The 19,785-nt window shown below is 35.2% G+C and overlaps 1 protein-coding gene across 3 annotated transcripts in view; it reads right to left on the bottom strand.

The window, feature by feature from the left end:
• LOC121410878 (TBC1 domain family member 1-like) overlaps positions 1 to 19,785 on the bottom strand; it is a 70,795-nt gene that overhangs the window by 49,880 nt on the left and 1,130 nt on the right. The window contains exons 1-2 of one of the 3 annotated variants that reach the window (XM_041603251.1): positions 6,458 to 6,637; positions 933 to 1,649 (exon numbers count right to left, since the gene is read on the bottom strand). In XM_041603251.1, coding sequence (XP_041459185.1) covers positions 933 to 1,565 — 633 coding nt within the window. In that variant the 5' untranslated portion in view covers positions 1,566 to 1,649; positions 6,458 to 6,637. Of the gene's footprint in view, positions 1 to 932; positions 1,650 to 1,817; positions 2,063 to 6,457; positions 6,638 to 19,785 lie in introns of those variants that run through there. The other 2 variants (XM_041603243.1, XM_041603234.1) reach the window with 2 other exon arrangements.

The following is a 19,785-nucleotide window of genomic DNA, read 5'->3' on the forward strand; positions in this document are numbered from 1 at the left end:
TATAATAAAGTCCTGTTTGTACAAAACTTAAAGGGGAATCCAACCCAAATGAAACCTTGTTTTTATAAGAAAAAGAAAAATCAGACAAGTTGATAAGTGAAAGTTTGAACAATATTGGACAAATAACAAGAAAGTTATGAATTTTTTAAAGTTGTAAATATTAGTAATCACTAGACCCATGGAGACTTCAAATTGGCCACTTATGTGATGTCATAGTGATGTAAGGCAAGGACTACTCATCCATGTACTCCAATACATATTATGGCTAAAATGTCATTTTTCCCAAAAGTTTTATTTCAAATTATATTTTTCTTTCATGAGGACATTAAACAATATACTACCTGGGTTATATTCAGATTACTGCCCCAGGGGAATGGGTACTTAGGAGAAAACCACAAATCCCTGATAATAAAGTACATGGCCTATGGGAAAGTTGTCCTTGCCCCTTGTCATAATTTACTTACCCAGTTGCCAATTTGAAATCTACATGGTATTAGTGATCTCAATTTTAAAGCAGCTATAACTTTCTTATTGCTTGTCCGATTTCTTTCAAACTTTCACCATTCTGTTTAATTCATTTTTCTCCTTCCCACCACAACATTCTATGGCCAAGGCTGGATTCCCCTTTAATTACATGTTATCAGATGAATTTACCATAATAAAAATAATAGTAGGCCTACATAGCATTTATGAGGCGCAGATTATTCAGTTGCTTGGAGCTTGCAGCATTTAAGGACTTGATCCTGCCTGGTACCCATTCACCTCACCTGAATTGAGTGCAGCAGAATGTGGGTAAAATTCTTGCTGAAGGAAAACTTGCCATGGCTGGGATTTGAACCTACGTCCCTCTGATTGAAAGACGAGAGTCGTAACACTAGACCACCATGCCACCACACACCACAGGGCCCCAACATATCAAAACCAATACAAACCTGGGAGCAGAAGGAGATCTCACTGAATTTCTTAGTAAGTGCAAAGGATTTCTTGTCCAGACTGATGATTGTCAGTGTACTCCTTCCTATCTGGAATACCATTGTTCGATTATGAGTACTTTCTTTGGCTGCCATCAACTTGGCAAAAGAGTCTGTCCGTGGGAGTGTTCCAAATGTGCGACCTGTTGTCGCACCCGAGTCGACATCCTGAGAACCTGACAGCGGCAGGGAATTTTTCCTTGGTGAGTCTTCCTGGAGTCTTGAAACCTGATTGTCTGTCAAGGGTAGGGATGACTTTCGTGGTAATTCCATGGTAAGTGTGGAGTCATTTGAGTTGTTGTTCTGAATGTTCTGGATAACTGATGGAAGATCAATGTCAGAGTGCGACTTTGATATGTCTTCCTCCACGATATCAAGAGAGGATGACTTCTTTGGTGATGCATCAGATAGGGAACGCTGTCGATCATCAGAAGAGAAGTGCCGCTTTCGCCGCTGTATCATCATCTCATGCTCTTTGAATTTCTCTATGGACTCATCAATGAAGGTAGGAGGGGCTCTTTTGTGACTAACAGATATCTTGCCACAATAAAGAACCTCAAACATAGAGGAGTTGGACTCCTTCAGGATGTCCATCACTTCAGTGATTCCTTCTGCTTGGGCTGACTGCGGGATGTTCTCCTTGTCTGATTCCCGTATGCTCGTCACAACGTCATTCACCTGCAGCAAAGAAATTTTTAAAAAGAAAAACGTTAAAGACATAATTGTGTCTACAGTCTCCACACTAGAAAACAAGTTAATTAGTTCAAAAACGAACCGAGGCGGCAGCAAGTTCAATGAGTTCATGGTTTACACTCACAGGACTTACAGAACACAATTTAAACTAACCTGTGATACCATAGAATCCCTGATATGGTTATTATTATCCAGATAGTCCTTTTCCATTCGCTCAAGGAAATAATCTGTCTCAACTATAGTGTCCATTTTGGGAACCTCATCTGAAGAAACACTCATTTGAAATGACTCCTATCACAGACCTATACCCTTATATAAGGAATAATTTTGGTAAACTTGCACTGAAATGCCAGTTCTTACAGGAGCAAGTCATTTCCCTGTGGATTCAAGAGACTAAATTTCCCCACTAACAATGAACCCGTCGTCGAACAAAACAACCAAACAATCCACCTCCCAGTGGGACCCAGATGAGCGAATTGCCAGGTCAAGCACGAGACATCACTGAGCCAATAACTGAACAGACGATATAACACCATCTGTCAAGAAGGAAGTAAAATATCTCTGTTTTATATGTCTCAGTTAGTACCTAGTTATTGATTGATCAGAGAGGTAATAAACAATTAAAAAAGGAACTGGGTATTCAAAGTGCTAAAACAAATGTTCTGTTTGTTCTATAAGATCATAACCAATTAAAGGGCATCATCGACTGAGCAGCCCTTATCAATTTTTAAAAAGTTACTTCAAATATTGGGTAGCAATATACTGTTGTGATAAAGCCAGTGCACTACTTCTTTTATGGTTGCTTTCAATGCTTTGGTTATGAAATATATGTGTGAAATTGAAACAAGTGGAATGCCTCTGGCAGTCTCGCCTGCATTATGCGATTCGATATAGCAGCAGTGCTTACTTTGAAAACAGCTATTGAATAATTATTCACACACAAATAAAACATTCACATATTATCAAAACACAATGTCCAATGACCCAAAATGACCTCTGACCATGATCATGTGGCCTAAGATTTGTGCAAAAAAGATCATTCATACTTGATTGCCCTTTAACCACTGAGGCTAGAGACATATCTCAATAAATGGAGTAAAATTTACAGAGCAAAATGCTGAAAATTGCATCAAAATTATATATAAATTTATAAAAACGTCATTGAATTTTAAAGATTTGCATTATTCAGGTGAATTAGTTCTAGACATGTCTTTATGAATATTCATTAGGTGGGCTTATGTCATATCCCCACTTGTTCTTATGTATTTTATTATATGAAACTTAATAGGTTTATTCACAATTTTTTCTACCAAGAACTAAAACAATTGGATTGACAACTGATAAGGTATTTATTGCAAGTGCATTAGTTATTTATTGCCGCAACTTATTTTATCATAATGGAGACACATCATTTATACATGTGAAAAAATAAAACATTTATGATTTCATGTAATATCATAAGAAAAGGGAAAGTGGAGATGTGACATCATCAGCCCACCTAATGAATATTCATGATGATGTGCATATAACTGTTATTACAAAATATTGTAAAATTTAGAATTCAATAACCATGTTATTTGTTATCCGTTTTTGATGAAATTTTCAGCATATTGCTCTGTGAATTTTACTCTATTTTTTTAGATATAAATATCTTCAGCCTGGACCATCAATTTTTATATGTATATGTTTCTAGAAATAGATCCATAAACTTTTTGAGTTATGATGACAATTCAACCAGTACCCCCAACACAGCCAAAGTTCATTGACCGTAAATGACTTTTGATCTTGGTCATGTGATCTGAAACATGCACAGTAGTACATGTATATTCACAGACGCATGGTTGCTCTCATGTCCAAGTTTCATGAACTAGATTCATATTAAATAACATAACCAAAGTTCATTGACCCTAAGTGACATTTGTCTTTGGTGAGTGATCTGAAACTGCAATATTACCAAAGCGTAAATAGACGATGCTTCTGAATAAAAGCAAGTTGTGAAAAATAAGAATGAGAACATGTTTTCTACCAGTGACCTGATAATCAAGTGTGGAGGACAAATGAACTTTCATAATACAAACCTCTTATACCCTTTTTACACAGGATTTTCTTAGCCTCAGACTATCGCTAACCCCGTACTATTTTTTTTCCTTTTCACACATGCCAAATTGTTATTGCTAACCCCGGATAAGGAATGCTTGCTATTCACACATGAAACTCGCTAACCCCGGACTAGTTGTAGCTCATGAATATTCACAAGCGTCGATGAGGAAAGTATTAAAACACGAATTCCAACTCGCTGACTTTTGGCGCATGCTTTTTCTCATCGCCGTGTTTGCTGTTTATTGTTTATGAATATTCATTATGCTTACCTCTGATTGGACAAGAGGACCGGCTCTGTTGCGGGGCATGGATGGGAGCACTTAGCCCACTTTCGTTTTACACTAGCGATCGTAACCTTGTACTATCGCTCTTAGCACCGCGATTGCTGGGATAACCCTGCTTTTTTGCAGGGCCAAATAATCCCGTACTAAAGATGGGGTTAGCCCACTTTGCAAAAATGCTGTGTAAAAAGAAAGTGGGCTAAGCTTAACCTCGTATACTATACGTGGGGCTAAAATGGCAATTTAGCCCCACCTATAGTACGGGGTTAAGGAAATTTTAGCATGCGTAAAAAGGGCATTTGTCACATACACTGTAGGCCTAAAATGGTATTGCCATTTAATGACCAACCATTTTGGATTTTTGTTTTCAATCATAAAGTCATAAAATATATTGCAAGTCATACACACATCTTGTCCACTTCATACCAGTCAGTTTGAAAGGTCAATTGGTTTTATGATGGTCTTGTGATCAATAATTAGACATCTCTTCAAAGTTCAAAGTGTAGACAGGGCAAAAAAAGATGATTTTAATATCACGAAAAAAAAAAGTTATTCTGTACATGTAGACTGACAAAGCTCATCAGTGCTAAGCATGGGAGTTTTCAATTATTCTGCTATTTCCTGACGTAGCAAACTATAGGCCTATATGTCCTGATCAGTGGCCTGTTGCATAAAACTTTTGCCATAAAAAACTCTGGCAATTTTTTTGCCAGAGTGTTTTAATAGCATTATTTTATTTGCCACAGTTTTTTTATGGCAAAAGTTTTATGCAACGGGTCCCAGGAGAAAGAAATATTGAGATATTTGTAATGGCTTATGCTGCATGACCTTTGTGCATTCTATTAATGAGCAATATACACAAGCAATATTTTGTGAATTAATCATGAATCACTAGTTTTAATATGAATAATTAGAATCATTTGGATCACTCAAAGTAAACATAATGGTAAATGAATGAATAACTAATCAAGCTTCATGCTGTACAAAGTAAAGAAAGTTGAATATAAAAAAAAAACTCACAGCATTGCAATAATCTTTCCAACCATAGTTTACAGTCAATCCTACATGTACATGTATCTCTTTTTATGATTGACAAAACAAGAAGTGTATTAAAGGACAAGTTCAACCCAACAATAAGTTGGTTTGAATAAAAAGAGAAAAATCCAACAATTATAACACTGAAAATTTCATCAAAATCGGATGTAAAATAACAAAGTTAGGACATTTTAAAGTTTCGCTTATTTTTCACAAAACAGTTCTTTGCTCAACTCAGTGATATGCAAACAAGAGAGTCGATGATGTCACTCACTCACAATTTCATTTGTTTTTTTATTGTTTGAATTATACAATATGTCAATTTTTACGAATTCGACAATAAGGTCCTTGCCTGAACCACAAAATGTTAAAATAATGGAGTTCAACGTGTTCAGGGAGGAATGAAACTTCGTTTCAAATGACAATGACGAGAAACTCAAAATATTTTATATTTCATATAATAAAATACAAAAGAAATAGTGAGTGGGTGATGTCATCGGTCCCCTGATTTGCATACCGAACAGGATGTGCATGTAACTGTTTTGTGAAATTAAGCGAATCTTTAAAATATTACAATTTTCTTTTTTTACATCCGATTTTGATGAAATTTTCAGTGTTATGCTTGTTGGATTTTTCTGTTTTTATTCAAATCAACTTTTTGTTGGGGTGGACTTGTCCTTTAAAGAATCAATCTCACTCTACTGACACCAAATACTCCCATTAGAGAAGTCAGAGATATGAACACGACACCAGAGAAAAAGCAGCAATATCGTAATTTTTCTGCCCTCTGGCCGACTATCCTCCATAGCATCCCACTCTCTAGCCACACTTGACATTTACAAGAATTATGTTGCATTCAATCAATTTAGGCTGGAATCGCTGAATACAACTATGGACCAAATATAGTATACTTCAGAAAAATTCACCACGGACAATTAATCATCAGACCCTTAGAGCAGAACTATTCAAGTGTTTATAAAGAAAGGGGTAGATCTAAAAGAGTGCATCTATCCATGTACTCATCTACATTTGTAGAAAAATATTAAAAGTACACAAGTACATGTATCAAAAAATATAATTTATGCTCATCACTAGATGAATATGAGAATATATAATAAAATGTATAAAGGACAGGAGATAGAGGCTAATTATGAGGGACATGCATCGCTGTGCCATGTGTTATGTGCTATAAAAGAACTGAATACACTGATTATTAAATAGTAATTGAACAGGACCTGGGCTCTTTTTAATTTTTCAATTTATGAAGGTTATTTATGACATTTAAAACAATATCCCCATCCCCATAAGACCACATTATTTTTCACACTCAGACACACAAACACACACACTCACTAAAACATTTTCCAGCATGCTTACCAAGAGTTTATCTTTATCTGTATGTTCCTGGTATGATATCCATTAACTATTATGTAGTAGCATGGTCTATATGCTTGACTATATGATTAGACCTCAAATGTCAGTACTAAGAACCCTATGGCATACCACCATGTGATGTACAATGAATAATCGTGGCTCTTGAACATGAACATGATGAGGACCAGACACCATCCTAATAACAGGCCATGATGCCTTTATGTATTAAAGGCCAAATGAAAACAACAGATATCTATTTCAGACTTTCACAGGTCATTGCTTGTCCAGGTAACCTCAAAGGCATTCACACTAGACACAAGGGATAGCATCATTCACACCAGAGAAAATTACATGAATTTTGTATTCAGAAGAAAAAAATCCAGAGATAGCATTAATTAGGGCATTGCATAAAGAAAAAAAAATCTTTAGAAATAAAACAAATAACTATCTACATAGTATGATTTGCTGTTTCACATCATACATAATTATCAATCGGATATACATAATTATCAATCGGATATTGGGAATGTCTAAGAATGTTAATACAGTTGTAAACGCTCTAGTGAGACCCCCTTTCTGTTCAATATTCACTCATTACATTTTAAACACCTTACATGTAGAAACAATAATTGGCAATCACATGATTCTTAGCTTCTTAAAAGTGCATTTTGGGGTCTTATGGTCTCTTCACCATAAAAGACAATAATTCTAATCCATAATATTATTGCATTCAGATAAAATATCATATAGGCCTAGATATCTACCAAAATTTTCTTGGTGGTTCTACTTTTGCTAATAATAGGCCTACTGTATTCACTTGTTTATGAGCCTAATGTTGCAAATGATTATCTCTGCAAAATTAATGCTCCACAAAAAAAGTAACAAAATTGAGAATCTATACAAATTCTAGATGTAGGCCTTCAAGTAATAGATTTCTCCATTTAGGGCCTTTTGGCTAAACTCTGGGCTGGCGAAAGAGGTTGTTCAGGTCCCTTATTCCAGATAAGAAAGGATTTCAAAGCTGGCATGTCCCAATTCAAAGGTTACACCATGGATCCTAAGATCCATGGTTACACCATGGAGCTAGATGTACATATGTGCAGTCACATCATTTTTTAAAAGCTAGATCAACTCTGAGTAGCCTTTGACCAACTGAAATTTTGGGCTGAATGTTGATATAAAATTACATGTACCTATCAAAGATTACATAAATATGTAGTTCTGTGCAATCAGATTTTCTTATACAGCAAACAGTTACTTGAACAATAAATTTGGCAAGTGTGAATGCCACTAAGAAGAATCCAGACTTCAATCAACAGCCCATGAACGCTTGCTTGCTTGGTTTCTTGGCCATGATCAACAACAAGCAAGAAGGCCAAGAGACCTTCTATATCTGCTTGCTTCATTATCATCCAAACTGCTAAAAAGATTTTAGCTCTTCTTTCTTTTTTTTTTCTTTGGTACATGTAGCAACCTCACAGGACAACCACATGATCTTGACACATTTCACATCTGTGCATGTACATCGTTCAATTACATGTGTAATACCCACTTTAACTTGTAATTTAGAAATAATTACATGTAGATTTCAATTTATCATGAGGAATAATCAGGTGGTCTGTCATTATTTTCCAAGCAATACAGAGTAAATTAATAGTGTAATATGACAGGAATATCATCGTCACAATCTGCTCATCCATGTGCAAAATGACAAGAACACAAATGTTCATGCAACAATCAACCTGGGTGCATCAAAAAGCAAGTTGTTCTAATAAAAGTGCTGACAGCTTGAAATTGAAAACAAGTTCATGAACCCCTATGTTTTAATGTTTGTACATGTACCTCTTAAAGGGGTGGTCCAGGCTTAAGATATTTATAGCTTCATAAATAGAGTAGAATTCACTGAGCAAAATGAAATTTCGTCAAAATCGGACAACAAATAGCAAAGTTATTGAATTTTAAAGTTTGGTAATATTTTGTAAAAACAGTCGTCATGAATATTCATTAGGTGGGCTGATGATGTCACGTCTCCACTTTTTCTTTTGTATTTTATTATATGAAATTAGGTTTTTTCAAATTTTTTCCTCCAAGAACTAGAAAAACTGGATTGACAACTGATTTAATACATTAGATATTTATTGCTACAACTTATTTCATTATAAGGGAGACATTTTATTCACACAAGTATGAAATAATGCAAAAAATGTGATTTTATGTAATAACATAAGAAAACAGAAAGTGGAGATGTGACATCATCAGCTCGCCTAATGAATATTCATGACGACTGTTTCCACAAAATATTGCTAAACTTTAAACTTCAATAACTTTATTATTTGTTATCCGATCTTGATGAAATTTTCAGCGTTTTGCTCAGTGAGTTCTACTCTGTGTATTAAGCTATAAATATTTTCAGCCTGGACCACCCCTTTAAGTATACCTTCCTCTACAACTTTCCAGAGTTTGGTGAAAATGACATGGGTTTTAAATAAAGTGCACTGCAGCATTTATTGTACTTCTCAAGTTGGTTATTGAAATTTCACATTTTTGAGATTGTGTTTTGTTATCTTTATACCATTCTTAAGAATTGACAGTGCTTATAGACTTTAATAAAATGAACAAACAACAAGCAATATGAATAGCATCTCTATCTTAAGGATACAATTATCCACTATATTGCAAAATTTGATGAAATTTTCATAGATTATGACTGAGTAATAGAGGTTTAAACTCATTGTAGCGACCCTGTGAAGTCTAAAAATGCCAAATTCTTTAATATGTGCAATTCTTAAAGCCTGTGTATAGCTTTGGTAAAGGGTCAATAATGTGATTGATAATCGAATATCATCTAATATGACAGTCTTACTGAAGCGTAGAGACCGTTAGATATTTTTCCAACTGCACTTCTCTGAGAAAATTTCAAATATTCAAATCTTGGATATATAGCGCCCTCTCTCGGCGATGCTTGTTTTAAATTTAAAAAATGGGCATTCAAGCACTTATCTTATAAATTTAGTGATTAGATATCCAAAAGTTACAAAGAACATATCTTGAAAGTTTCAGCCCATTCCATGATTTGGAATAGGATTTAATTGAAAGACAAAAACACACAGATATTTTAATTTGATCGGGTGACCCGATCAAGTTGAATTTCCATGTAAAATCGCAAAATTTATCCTGTAAAACACATTTTCATTTCATATCCTCCACATCATAACTGTTATAGGGCATATCCATTCATATTAGCTAGCAATGAATTGGAATAGTGATAGGTGCATTTTGGTGGATTTACCAAAACTATACACAAGCTTTAAAGGGGTAGTGAACTGTAAATGTGGTCTCTCATTGACTTTGTGTTATGAATACATAGTCTTAAAATATAGGTTTTCGGATATCTACTAATAGTACAGAGAATAAATTGACTATAATTATAGGCTATAATTATATTTGTATCTATAGAGAAACAACTAAAATGTTTTGAGAGGAAAAGTAATTGTCTTGCTACTTGGTAGCATAATTATTGCGGTATACATGTATTGAGTTAATTAGCATGTTATAATTTCAAGTTGGTCTATATTACTACACTACACTAGCATTGTGGGTCAGGAAACTGGCCAGGTATGAGTACATGTATACCGTGTTTACACATTGACTCGGCTCGGGTGTTGAATCCGCGAGCCGGGTTGAACACTAAGAAGAAGGGATCAGAGATCGCGTTCATACGTACATATAAAAAGGCGAGTTCAACACAGCTCGCGGATCTCAAACGGAAGAATTATGACGTCGCAAATTAAACGCGGGAAATTCACCGCCAGAATCGAATCTTGTCCGTGCGAACAACAACAATGCCAAAAGTGAAAGCGCGCGCAGTGACCTGGTCAAGAGAGTTCGACACGGCTTTCTGTTTACACACGAAAAAATTGCCAAGTCTGACTCGGCTCGCAGGTTGAAACCTACGATTTTGGCGGATCAAAAAAGCCGTGTTCAACACAGCTCGCGGATCACACTGATCGCGTTTACACAGCATAAAATTGCCGTGTTGAGCACGGCTCGCGTGTCGAACCCCCGAGCCGTGTCACTGTGTAAACACGGTAGTAGTTGAGGACTCGAGATGGCACTATTGGTTCGTATCTGCTTTAAGACCATCCATTTGGGTGAACTTTATTCAAGCTCTATAGCAAAATATCAAGCAAATGGACCCAAGCTAATTTTTGCATATTTGGAATATTCAGCAGGTACTAAAGTATCTAGATGTGCAAAGTTTTGTGAAACTGACATGGATTTTATTTTAAATGTGGAAAGTCTCAAAATGATATTTCCAGGTGAATTAGCTCCAAATGTTGAAATGAAATGAAGAAAAATGGTATAATCATTGAGACTGGGAGTAATACTTTAAAATAATTCCTGTAGAATTTACAATTTTCATTAGACACTTCTTGACTAATATTGTCTTTTTAATGATGCTTGTAATGATGCGATAATGACATTAAAAAAAGATGAGTATTTTCTTCTTTTTTTTTCAAAGAAATTTCTGTAAAGACTGCAACATCTGACGAAATGGATTTTCATTGATTAAATGAGGTGAAAGTGCTATAAAATAATGTGTTTCTCATTGGATATTTCTTTAAAAATACATGTAGGTGTCTAAGTGTCTTACAGATATAAAAAGAAGATAAAATGGTTCTCAGAATACAATTACGGAGAGATTTTAAGGGTATTCTGCATGTATCTCACAGATTTTAACAGAAATTAAATGTTTTATTTCATTTTATCTGTGATAAAGCGGATCTCAAAAATCCACCCCAAGGCCGTTTCTATATGTTGTAAAGATTACAAAGAAATTATTCATCATTGTTCATCATTATTCATAAATCATACTCTTGCATTCTGGACAAAGATGTAGGGTGGTCAAGAGGTAGTATAGGTTTTGAGATGGCGCTGTTCAAAGTAGCTATGGCATGGTGACTTTAAATACTCAAATCTACACATACATGTACATAAAAAAAATTGAATATCAGAATAAAAATTAAGATGTTATGCAAGTTTGAAGTTTCATTGGTTTAACTATTGTGTGCCGGGTTTTGTTAAAGACCTGGTGATGTCATATTCACACTTTTTCTTTTTGTTGAAGGACAAGTCCACCACAACAAAAACTTGATTTGAATAAAAAGAGAAAAAGTCAACAAAAGCATAACACAAAAAATTTCATCAAAATCGGATCTGTAAAATAAGAAACTTATGACATTTTAAAGTTTCACTTATTTTTAACAAAACAGTTATATGAACGAGCCAGTTACATCCAAATGAGAGAGTTGATGACATCACTCACTACTTCTTTTGTATTTTATTATATGAAATATGAAATATTTTTATTTTCTCATCATTGTCATGGGAAATGAAGTTTCATTCCTCCCTGAACACGTGGAATTCCATTATTTTAACATTTTGTGCTTCAGGCAAGGAGGTCCTAATCATCAAATTCGTAAAAATTGAAATATTGTATAATTCAAACAATAAAAAACAAAAGAAATAGTGAGTGAGTGACATCGTCGACTCTCTCATTTGGATGTAACTGGCTCGTTCATATAACTATTTTGTTAAAAATAAGCGAAACTTTGAAATGTCATAACTTTCTTATTTTACATCCGATTTTGATGAAATCTTCAGCATTGTGCTTGTCTGATTTTTCTCTATTGATTCAAATCAACATTTTTCTGAGGTGGACTTGACCTTTAAATCATATGCATCTGCTCAAGGAAGAAATTTTGGAATATAATACACAGGAATATTTCCTGTAATGGTTTACCTGTAGGAAAATCAATGATTTTTTTGTGTGATTTTTCTAAAGGAGATATTCTTACAAATGAATGCACTTGTTTATATTGAGGACACTAAAGAGGCGGTAGATCCTATGCAGTGTTTACACCCTCTTCTGCCACTTTGTAAAATGGGGACAACTTTTATGACAGTTTAATACTTTAAAACTGCATGTACTTTACCCTTGCTCTAAAAATAATTCCCTTCAAAGCATACAATCATCATATCTTGGTTCAAAGTTTACACGCAGGGTAAATAAGGAAGGAGTGTAAACCATTTGATTATCGATTGCCCTTAACATGGCTGTTTGTTCCTCCCATTACAGGTTTGATAAACATTGTGGGATTTATAAAGGAATAGCAAAGATTTGTGGTATTTCAGGGAGCACTGAAATTATTACAAGATGCGGGTTTGAGCTGTATTGTCTGTATTGCCCATAAAAAGAAATGGGGAAGCAAGGAATTGATTGCAATTTGCTATAGACGGTATCAAGAAAAATAATTGAAAAAAAATTATACCATAACAATAAAACATTAATCATCTGTAACCCAGGACGGTAAAATAAATGCTTCAGTGCACTGGTCTAACACCATAGAGTGTGTATGAATACACAGTCTGATTATTTCTGTGTAGGGCTGTGTTAATGTGACCTCAAGCCAGAATCAAGGTTTGAATCATGATTCAAAACACCAACATGAATCACAATACTACAGAGAATCAGGGTTTAGAAGACCTTCATTCTAATGTTGTTTCTCCTTCGGTTCGGGTCGATCCAGCGTGCATTCACAGTGCACAGTTTGACACAGGAAGTATTAGGCATATATAGGTAAACTGATATTTTTTGCATGATTATTAGCAATCATCATTACAATGAATATTCAAGATTTATGTGTGAAAAGGCCCTACATGCAATCATGATTCTGCAGAATGATTCAAAATTCTAGGGTAAAAAAAGTGTCACATGAACACACCCCAAACCAACTGACAATAGGCGGTGCTGCACCATCCCGAGTTTGCTCAATCTCGAGATTTTAGCCCGATCGGCCCTCTTCGCGATTAATCTTGAGATTCAAGAAACCTAGTCTCCACCATCGCAAGAGCGATTCCTGCTTGAGCGAGGCATTGATGCATTATGGTCTGACGCCGTGAATAGTGCGTCTGCACCTATGATTTAGCACGATAATTCGTAAAATAGCACGCTATTTTGCAAATACAATTTTGAGATTGATCCTACGAACTAGCGCGATAATTGCGTCTCCCTTGCAAATTATCTTGAGATTGTTCAGATCGGGATAATTTGCCAGATAAGAAATAGCGCGCTAATTTGAAAACTCAGGATGGTGCAGACGGCCCTTATGAGACCAACTGACAACGAGACCAAACTGGTAATAGACCAAATGGGTTAAGTCCTTGAGAAGTAGACCATGAAGATAATGAAGGCCTACAACAGTATGACCATAGTCTGCAAGCACAGACTCATGTTTAACCAATATCATACAGGTATAGATTAAAGACTAGATTGCAAAGGCCCTACCTCTGTTTGTGTCAAATAATACCCCTTTCATAAACCCAATTATGCGGCTAATAGCAGCATAATTTGGTCGTAAAATCGGAGGAGGACCAGAGTTTTCCGCATTATTTTGATGCTGCAATTATCCGCATAATAGCTGCATCGGGACCAGATTTTGACTTTATGAACGCATTTCGAAAGTAATGCGGATAATTGCCATGGTGCGGTCACAAGGTCACCCTTTCCAATGCAACCGCATCAGAGGGGGTGTGTGCGGTTGCCATGACGATTATCCTCCTTTTTCAGGACGGGCGCTCGTAAAAATAGTGTCGATTATTTTCGGAGTTTGTGAACGCAATTTTTATTGAATTATCCGCATTACTCTTAGGCAGCTAATTGGAGGATAGGTTTATGAAAGGGGTATAAGACTTTTTCGACCAAGCCACAGTAAACAGTGAACCTAGTCTCACTACTTCAGACTCTGCATTACATGTATGCACTATCCGACTTGGGAAAACCAAGGGTCTGTGCCTGCAGACTAGTATCACCATGAGTAGACCAACTGCTTGTAGGCCAGGTACTGGATTGAGACCAACCGGGTAATAGCCCAAGCAGTAAACCATTTCAAGTACATTGAACCTAGTTGAACAGGATATGAAGTGCCTAGTGGTATTTCCCATTCTGGATCTGGTTCCACCTAATTGATAATGGGATGAGAAACAGTTCACTGTAAATGTGCACTCGACTTGAATTCGCAAACTGGCTATTTACATGACCTTTACCAGCTAAAACACCAGATCTATAGAAAATGATGTCACAGAATTATTAAGTTGCAATTTTGGTAGCCTACAGAAGTTTATCTTGCCCCCCCCCCCCCTTGCTTAATGACAGTACAAAGTCAATTCAGATCAGTTTGGCCCACAAACTTTTGAATACTTGACTCTGGAAAACAGGAAATCCAGTTAATTCAATAAAACACAAAGTTATCACTTTGGCAATGAAACCTGCATTATTATTGATTTCATATGGTTAGACAACATTATAGCTCTGTAAAATCTAACATCAACCATAAACAATTATTGGGTCTCTGCAAATTTAGAGTGTCATAATGATGATCCCCCCCCCCCCCCCCATCATTAAATGACCCTTTCACTCGAAGATTGCTGACATAAAGGAGGCATAAACTGGTGAAAACAGATCATGTACCATATTACATAACTCACTTGTATTTTCATCATTGCATTGCTAAACTCTAATTTTGGTTATGACAGATAAACTACCTAAAAGAGAATGGATGTTGAATATTCATTATCATGCACCAACTTCACAAAGTAAGCTGTAAGTTTTCAGAATGACCGAATTCATAGAGAAATACCACCATGTACATGTACCTGAAATCCATGGGGCGTATGTTTGGGCTTTAATACAATGTAGGGCATCTGACTGAGAAGCAATCCTTTGCAGTCCGTGGACTTGTCCAATTTTACTTTAATTTGCTAGTAACTTGAAAAGAACTTTAAATAGATGATCATTAAAGAACTTAAAAAGGTCATCAAATAATTATCATTTATATCTTCTCTACAACATGATTTCCCCTTCAAACTAATTCAGTCTACATTTTACTTTAGAGTTTAGACCAATATTTAATACACATTACCTCCCACCCCCCCAAAAAAAAAAAAAGTTTGATGAAGAAGAATAAAAAATAAACACAAAAGAAAAAGGATAAAAACTGATGTTTTTCATGGAAAATCAAATGAATAGTGGTTAAAATCTGTAAAAAAAAAGGTATGCTCGCTTGCGCCTAAATGTATTTACCAAAACATACATTCCAGTGACATCCACCCCTGAAAAAAAAAAATCTGTAGGTGATCAGAAGATCAATGAATTTCAAAAGTGCATTGCTTCTGAAGGCACCAGAGTTGTTAAAAAAAAACTGCGCGTGCAATAAATTATTTAAAACAAAAGGAAATTGAAAGTCTTGTAAGATGGGAGAGATTAGTAATTCAGTTAACTGAGGCAAACAATATCGTCTAGACCTTTTATCCAAATAAGGAATGGTGACTAATTTGGTGTTCCCCCAAGACAAAGAACCTACATGCAAAACCAATGGTGGTGAAGCAAAAACCTTGGTAATCAACTCCTCCCTCTCAGCGGGAGTATGACTTGTGTTTCAGGAATCTCTGTCACCTTGTAGACGTGAGCGGATCAATATCTTCAAATTCACGGTCAACAAGTAGCATGTATAGTGAAGCATGCCTCATCATCTTCAGTGGGGATGAAAACATATTGGTGTTTATACACAGTCAAATATGCAAGGGGTTGTCCAAGTCTGCATGACTCACCCTATAGCAAGTGCCTATAGTCTTGATTTCTATGAATTCTGGTGGTAACTTTAGAAGCCTATTGTTGACAAAAAGCAGATGTAGTTCAATACTATTGAATCATGCAACCACAATCACAGTGTTCTTTTTTCATGATTTTGCATGACGCATTTAAATGGATAATTAGTGGGAAGGAATGACAAATAAAATTCCATTTGAATTGTCATTTGACATCAAGTCAAGCAAAAAAATATGCGTTCAAGGGTGATGTTCATTTGTAATTTTGTATCATTCTGGTCAGAGAGAAAAGGGAATCAAAATATATAAAAAAAAATACATGTTCAACTCTTATCAAAATAAAAAAAGGTACTTCAAATGAAAAAAATAGGTGAAAAATGAAGAAAAAAGTGCTCAGCAAAAAGAAGGGGAAAAAGATGGAAATGGAGACAATTAAAAAAGAAAAGGAAGGAAGGAAGGAACAAAGAAAGAAAGAAAGAAAGAAAGAAAGAAAGAAGAAAAAGAAAACAACTTGGACAAAAGAGAAGTAGGAAAAGAGTAGGGGAAAATGGGAATCAAAGTAAAATACAACCCCCCCAAAAAAAATATTTAAAAAAATTTTAAAAAATAAAGTGAAATCATTCAATCAAAATCAAATAAAATCTAATATCTGCAGGTTACACTGCAAAGCATTCTGCTGACTAGTATTAAGGCAAACATAGCAAATACATACTGTCAGCCTACACCTGTAATAATCATATATAAATTTTGGTTTGTTTACATGGCAATGGGGGCGGAGATTTTTATATTCACTATTATTCATACTGTTATCTAGAGCAATGGATTCCATGTTTTACAATAGAGTTACAAACCCAAGAACGTGTACAAAACCTCCTTTCATGTATGCCTTCATGTACATATTAATATCCATAAAGTAAACCAACAGTACCTTAATATGAGATAACTTTAACTTTATTATTTACCTTTATACATGTGTCTGTTCATATAAAGACTACAGGAAGTGTTTTTTTCTATTCTACAGGTATCATTTCTGACTCCTGCACTTCCTTAATAGTATCATTATGATATCAACGTCATATCATACTGTCCTACACAAATCACAGAATAGACAATCACCCATGGCAACTTCCTCTCTGAGTAAACAACAGTAATCAAATGTGCATACTGTACATGTAGTAGCTATCAAAATGAATTTGGAGAATCTAGAGATAATGCAACCTTTTCATGATTCATGCATATGGATGTTTCTGACATATAGTATTTCATAACCACCCCCCCCCCCCCATTTTAAAAAAAAAGTTTTCCAACAACAAATAGGCACCATGTAAAAGCAACCCTAAATCTGCCCTATACAAGGTCCAGAAAAAATATCAGCATTTTTGTAAAAACTTCATGTATTTATTGTTTACAAACATGACCAGGAATCCAAAGGCCAAACATACATCTGTTCATTACAATGCAATCTAAAACTCATCAACCCTGTACATTCTATTCATTGTAACAATGGCTGATCCTTGGTGTATGTTCTATTGCTTGGCAAGCTCTATACTAGAGCTGGAGGTGAATATTTTGCAACTGCTTTATAATACATTGTACATCTAGGCTGTGGGAATTCAAAATTTCAGAAGTCAGCGAGTTATTAGTTCTACAAATAATATAAATTTCCTCAGTACTTTGTCCTATTTTTATATGTTACACCCCTGTAGGTCAACTTCAGTGTCTACTAGACTTTTAGAGCCTTTTTATTTTTCTCCTGCAACCCACTGACTCTAACCATATGAAATACACTTGACAGTGGTAGCTAAAAGGGCAATGACAATGTTTAGCTTGATGAACTTCATTCATAGACATCATTTTAAGAAGAAAAACAATGTTTGTCTTAAAATTAACAAGCAGACTCTATTAAAGGATGTGGTTTAGACCATAGACCACAATAGACTTATTAAATCACTATGTAGTGAGAGAACAAAGTAATAAACAAATAAGCCTTGAAATTGATCAATTTGTTTTGTATTACTTCCTGGTTATGGAAACCCCACCTGCTTTCTAGAGTATAAGTTGGTAGTTATAAGTCATCCCTCTTAAGTTTTGAGTGATTGTCTTTTAGTAACATCCAAGCATTGTTTAGCTAGTTGATGTTTCTTCTTCAAGACATCCAAGTCAATATCTAATAACATACATGTAGCAACCTGGTAGGATTGTGATTGTTAAGACCCTGTAATAGCTCTATGTTAAGACTAGGTTGCAAGTTTTCAAGATGAGTGAATAAACTGTGAAACTTCTCAAATATCTCTACTTACCCCCCCCCCCTAACTTTCTTCCCTTTTTAACTCTCTACATTCTCTTAGTCATAACCGTCCTGTCTAATATCCTTCAACATATCTGCAAATTACCATGCATAATTTGAATGGTGTACCTTGTAGGCATGTATAATTACAGACCACAAGCCAATGCCAGACACTTGTCTGGATGGTCGGGTTGAAAAAAAAGGAAAACAAGTTACAAATCATGAACAACATCATTGTTTGGTTTTATTTTTATTTTTATTAGGATGGAGAAGTTCATAATCAGCCTGGTGGGTAAACACAAAGATAAGAGTATTTTGGTTTGTACATTTTGTAGGGTTAATAAAGTGTGTAAAGGTTTGACCTGTGTAATCAACAATTGAGTTCCTGAAATTCCTGGTCAATCCTTCCTGTCATTGTTGATACATTCATTGTGCCATTTCAATGTTAAAAATATATCTAGAATGAAACTGAATATTAAATGTATCTTCTTTTGTACGAGTCAGAAGAAATCTATATCTAACATAGTTCTCAATGTTCCATAGACTGTGGTGAGGTTTTGGGGGAGTTGTTGGTGTTTTTTTTTATGTGATGTCAAACTCAAATTGTATTTGAAATTGCCTCCCTCTTAAAGAAACAATTAGGGCTACAATGTCATTTTAACTCAAATGATGCCTTCAATTAATACAAGGCTACATTTTAAAAAAGCACACATTTCTCACTATTGACAGAATGTGTCAAATCCAATTTTGAAAAATGTGGTCCCAAGTTGACCTATTTGATATCCAAAGTACTTGCTCAGGAGTAAGAATACTAACAATTAATTCATTGCCCTTCCTTGGAAGGAGGAAAATGAAGACTTTAAAAAAGTCAGCTTATATTTAAATTGCCTTTTTGGCTTTGCAAATCGGTGAGATGTCACAATATATGTACTGTATATATATCTTCTAAACAAGGAGTTTGTAGTTCAATTACATTTCCCACAGGGCATTAATCAAACATTTAGCAAATCTATCCATTCATAAGGAAATTTTATATACTACCAGTAGAGTGATTGCAATCTACAACTTATACTCCTTTCATAAACCAATCCTCCAATTAGCCGCCTAAGAGTAATGCGGATAATTCAATAAAAATTGCGTTCACAAACTCCGAAAATAAAAGCCACATTATTTTTACGAGCGCCCGTCCTGAAAAAGGCAGATAATCGACATGACAACTGGACACGCCCCCTCCGATGCAGTTGTGTTGGAAAAGGGTGACCTTGTGACCGCACCATGGCAATTATCCGCATTATTTGGAAATGCGTTCATAAACTCAAAATCTTGTCCCGATGCTGCTGCTATTATGCGGATAATAGCAGCATCAAAATAATGCGGA

The sequence above is a fragment of the Lytechinus variegatus genome, chromosome 1 (assembly GCF_018143015.1).
Source record: "Lytechinus variegatus isolate NC3 chromosome 1, Lvar_3.0, whole genome shotgun sequence".
Lineage (NCBI taxonomy): Eukaryota > Metazoa > Echinodermata > Echinoidea > Temnopleuroida > Toxopneustidae > Lytechinus > Lytechinus variegatus.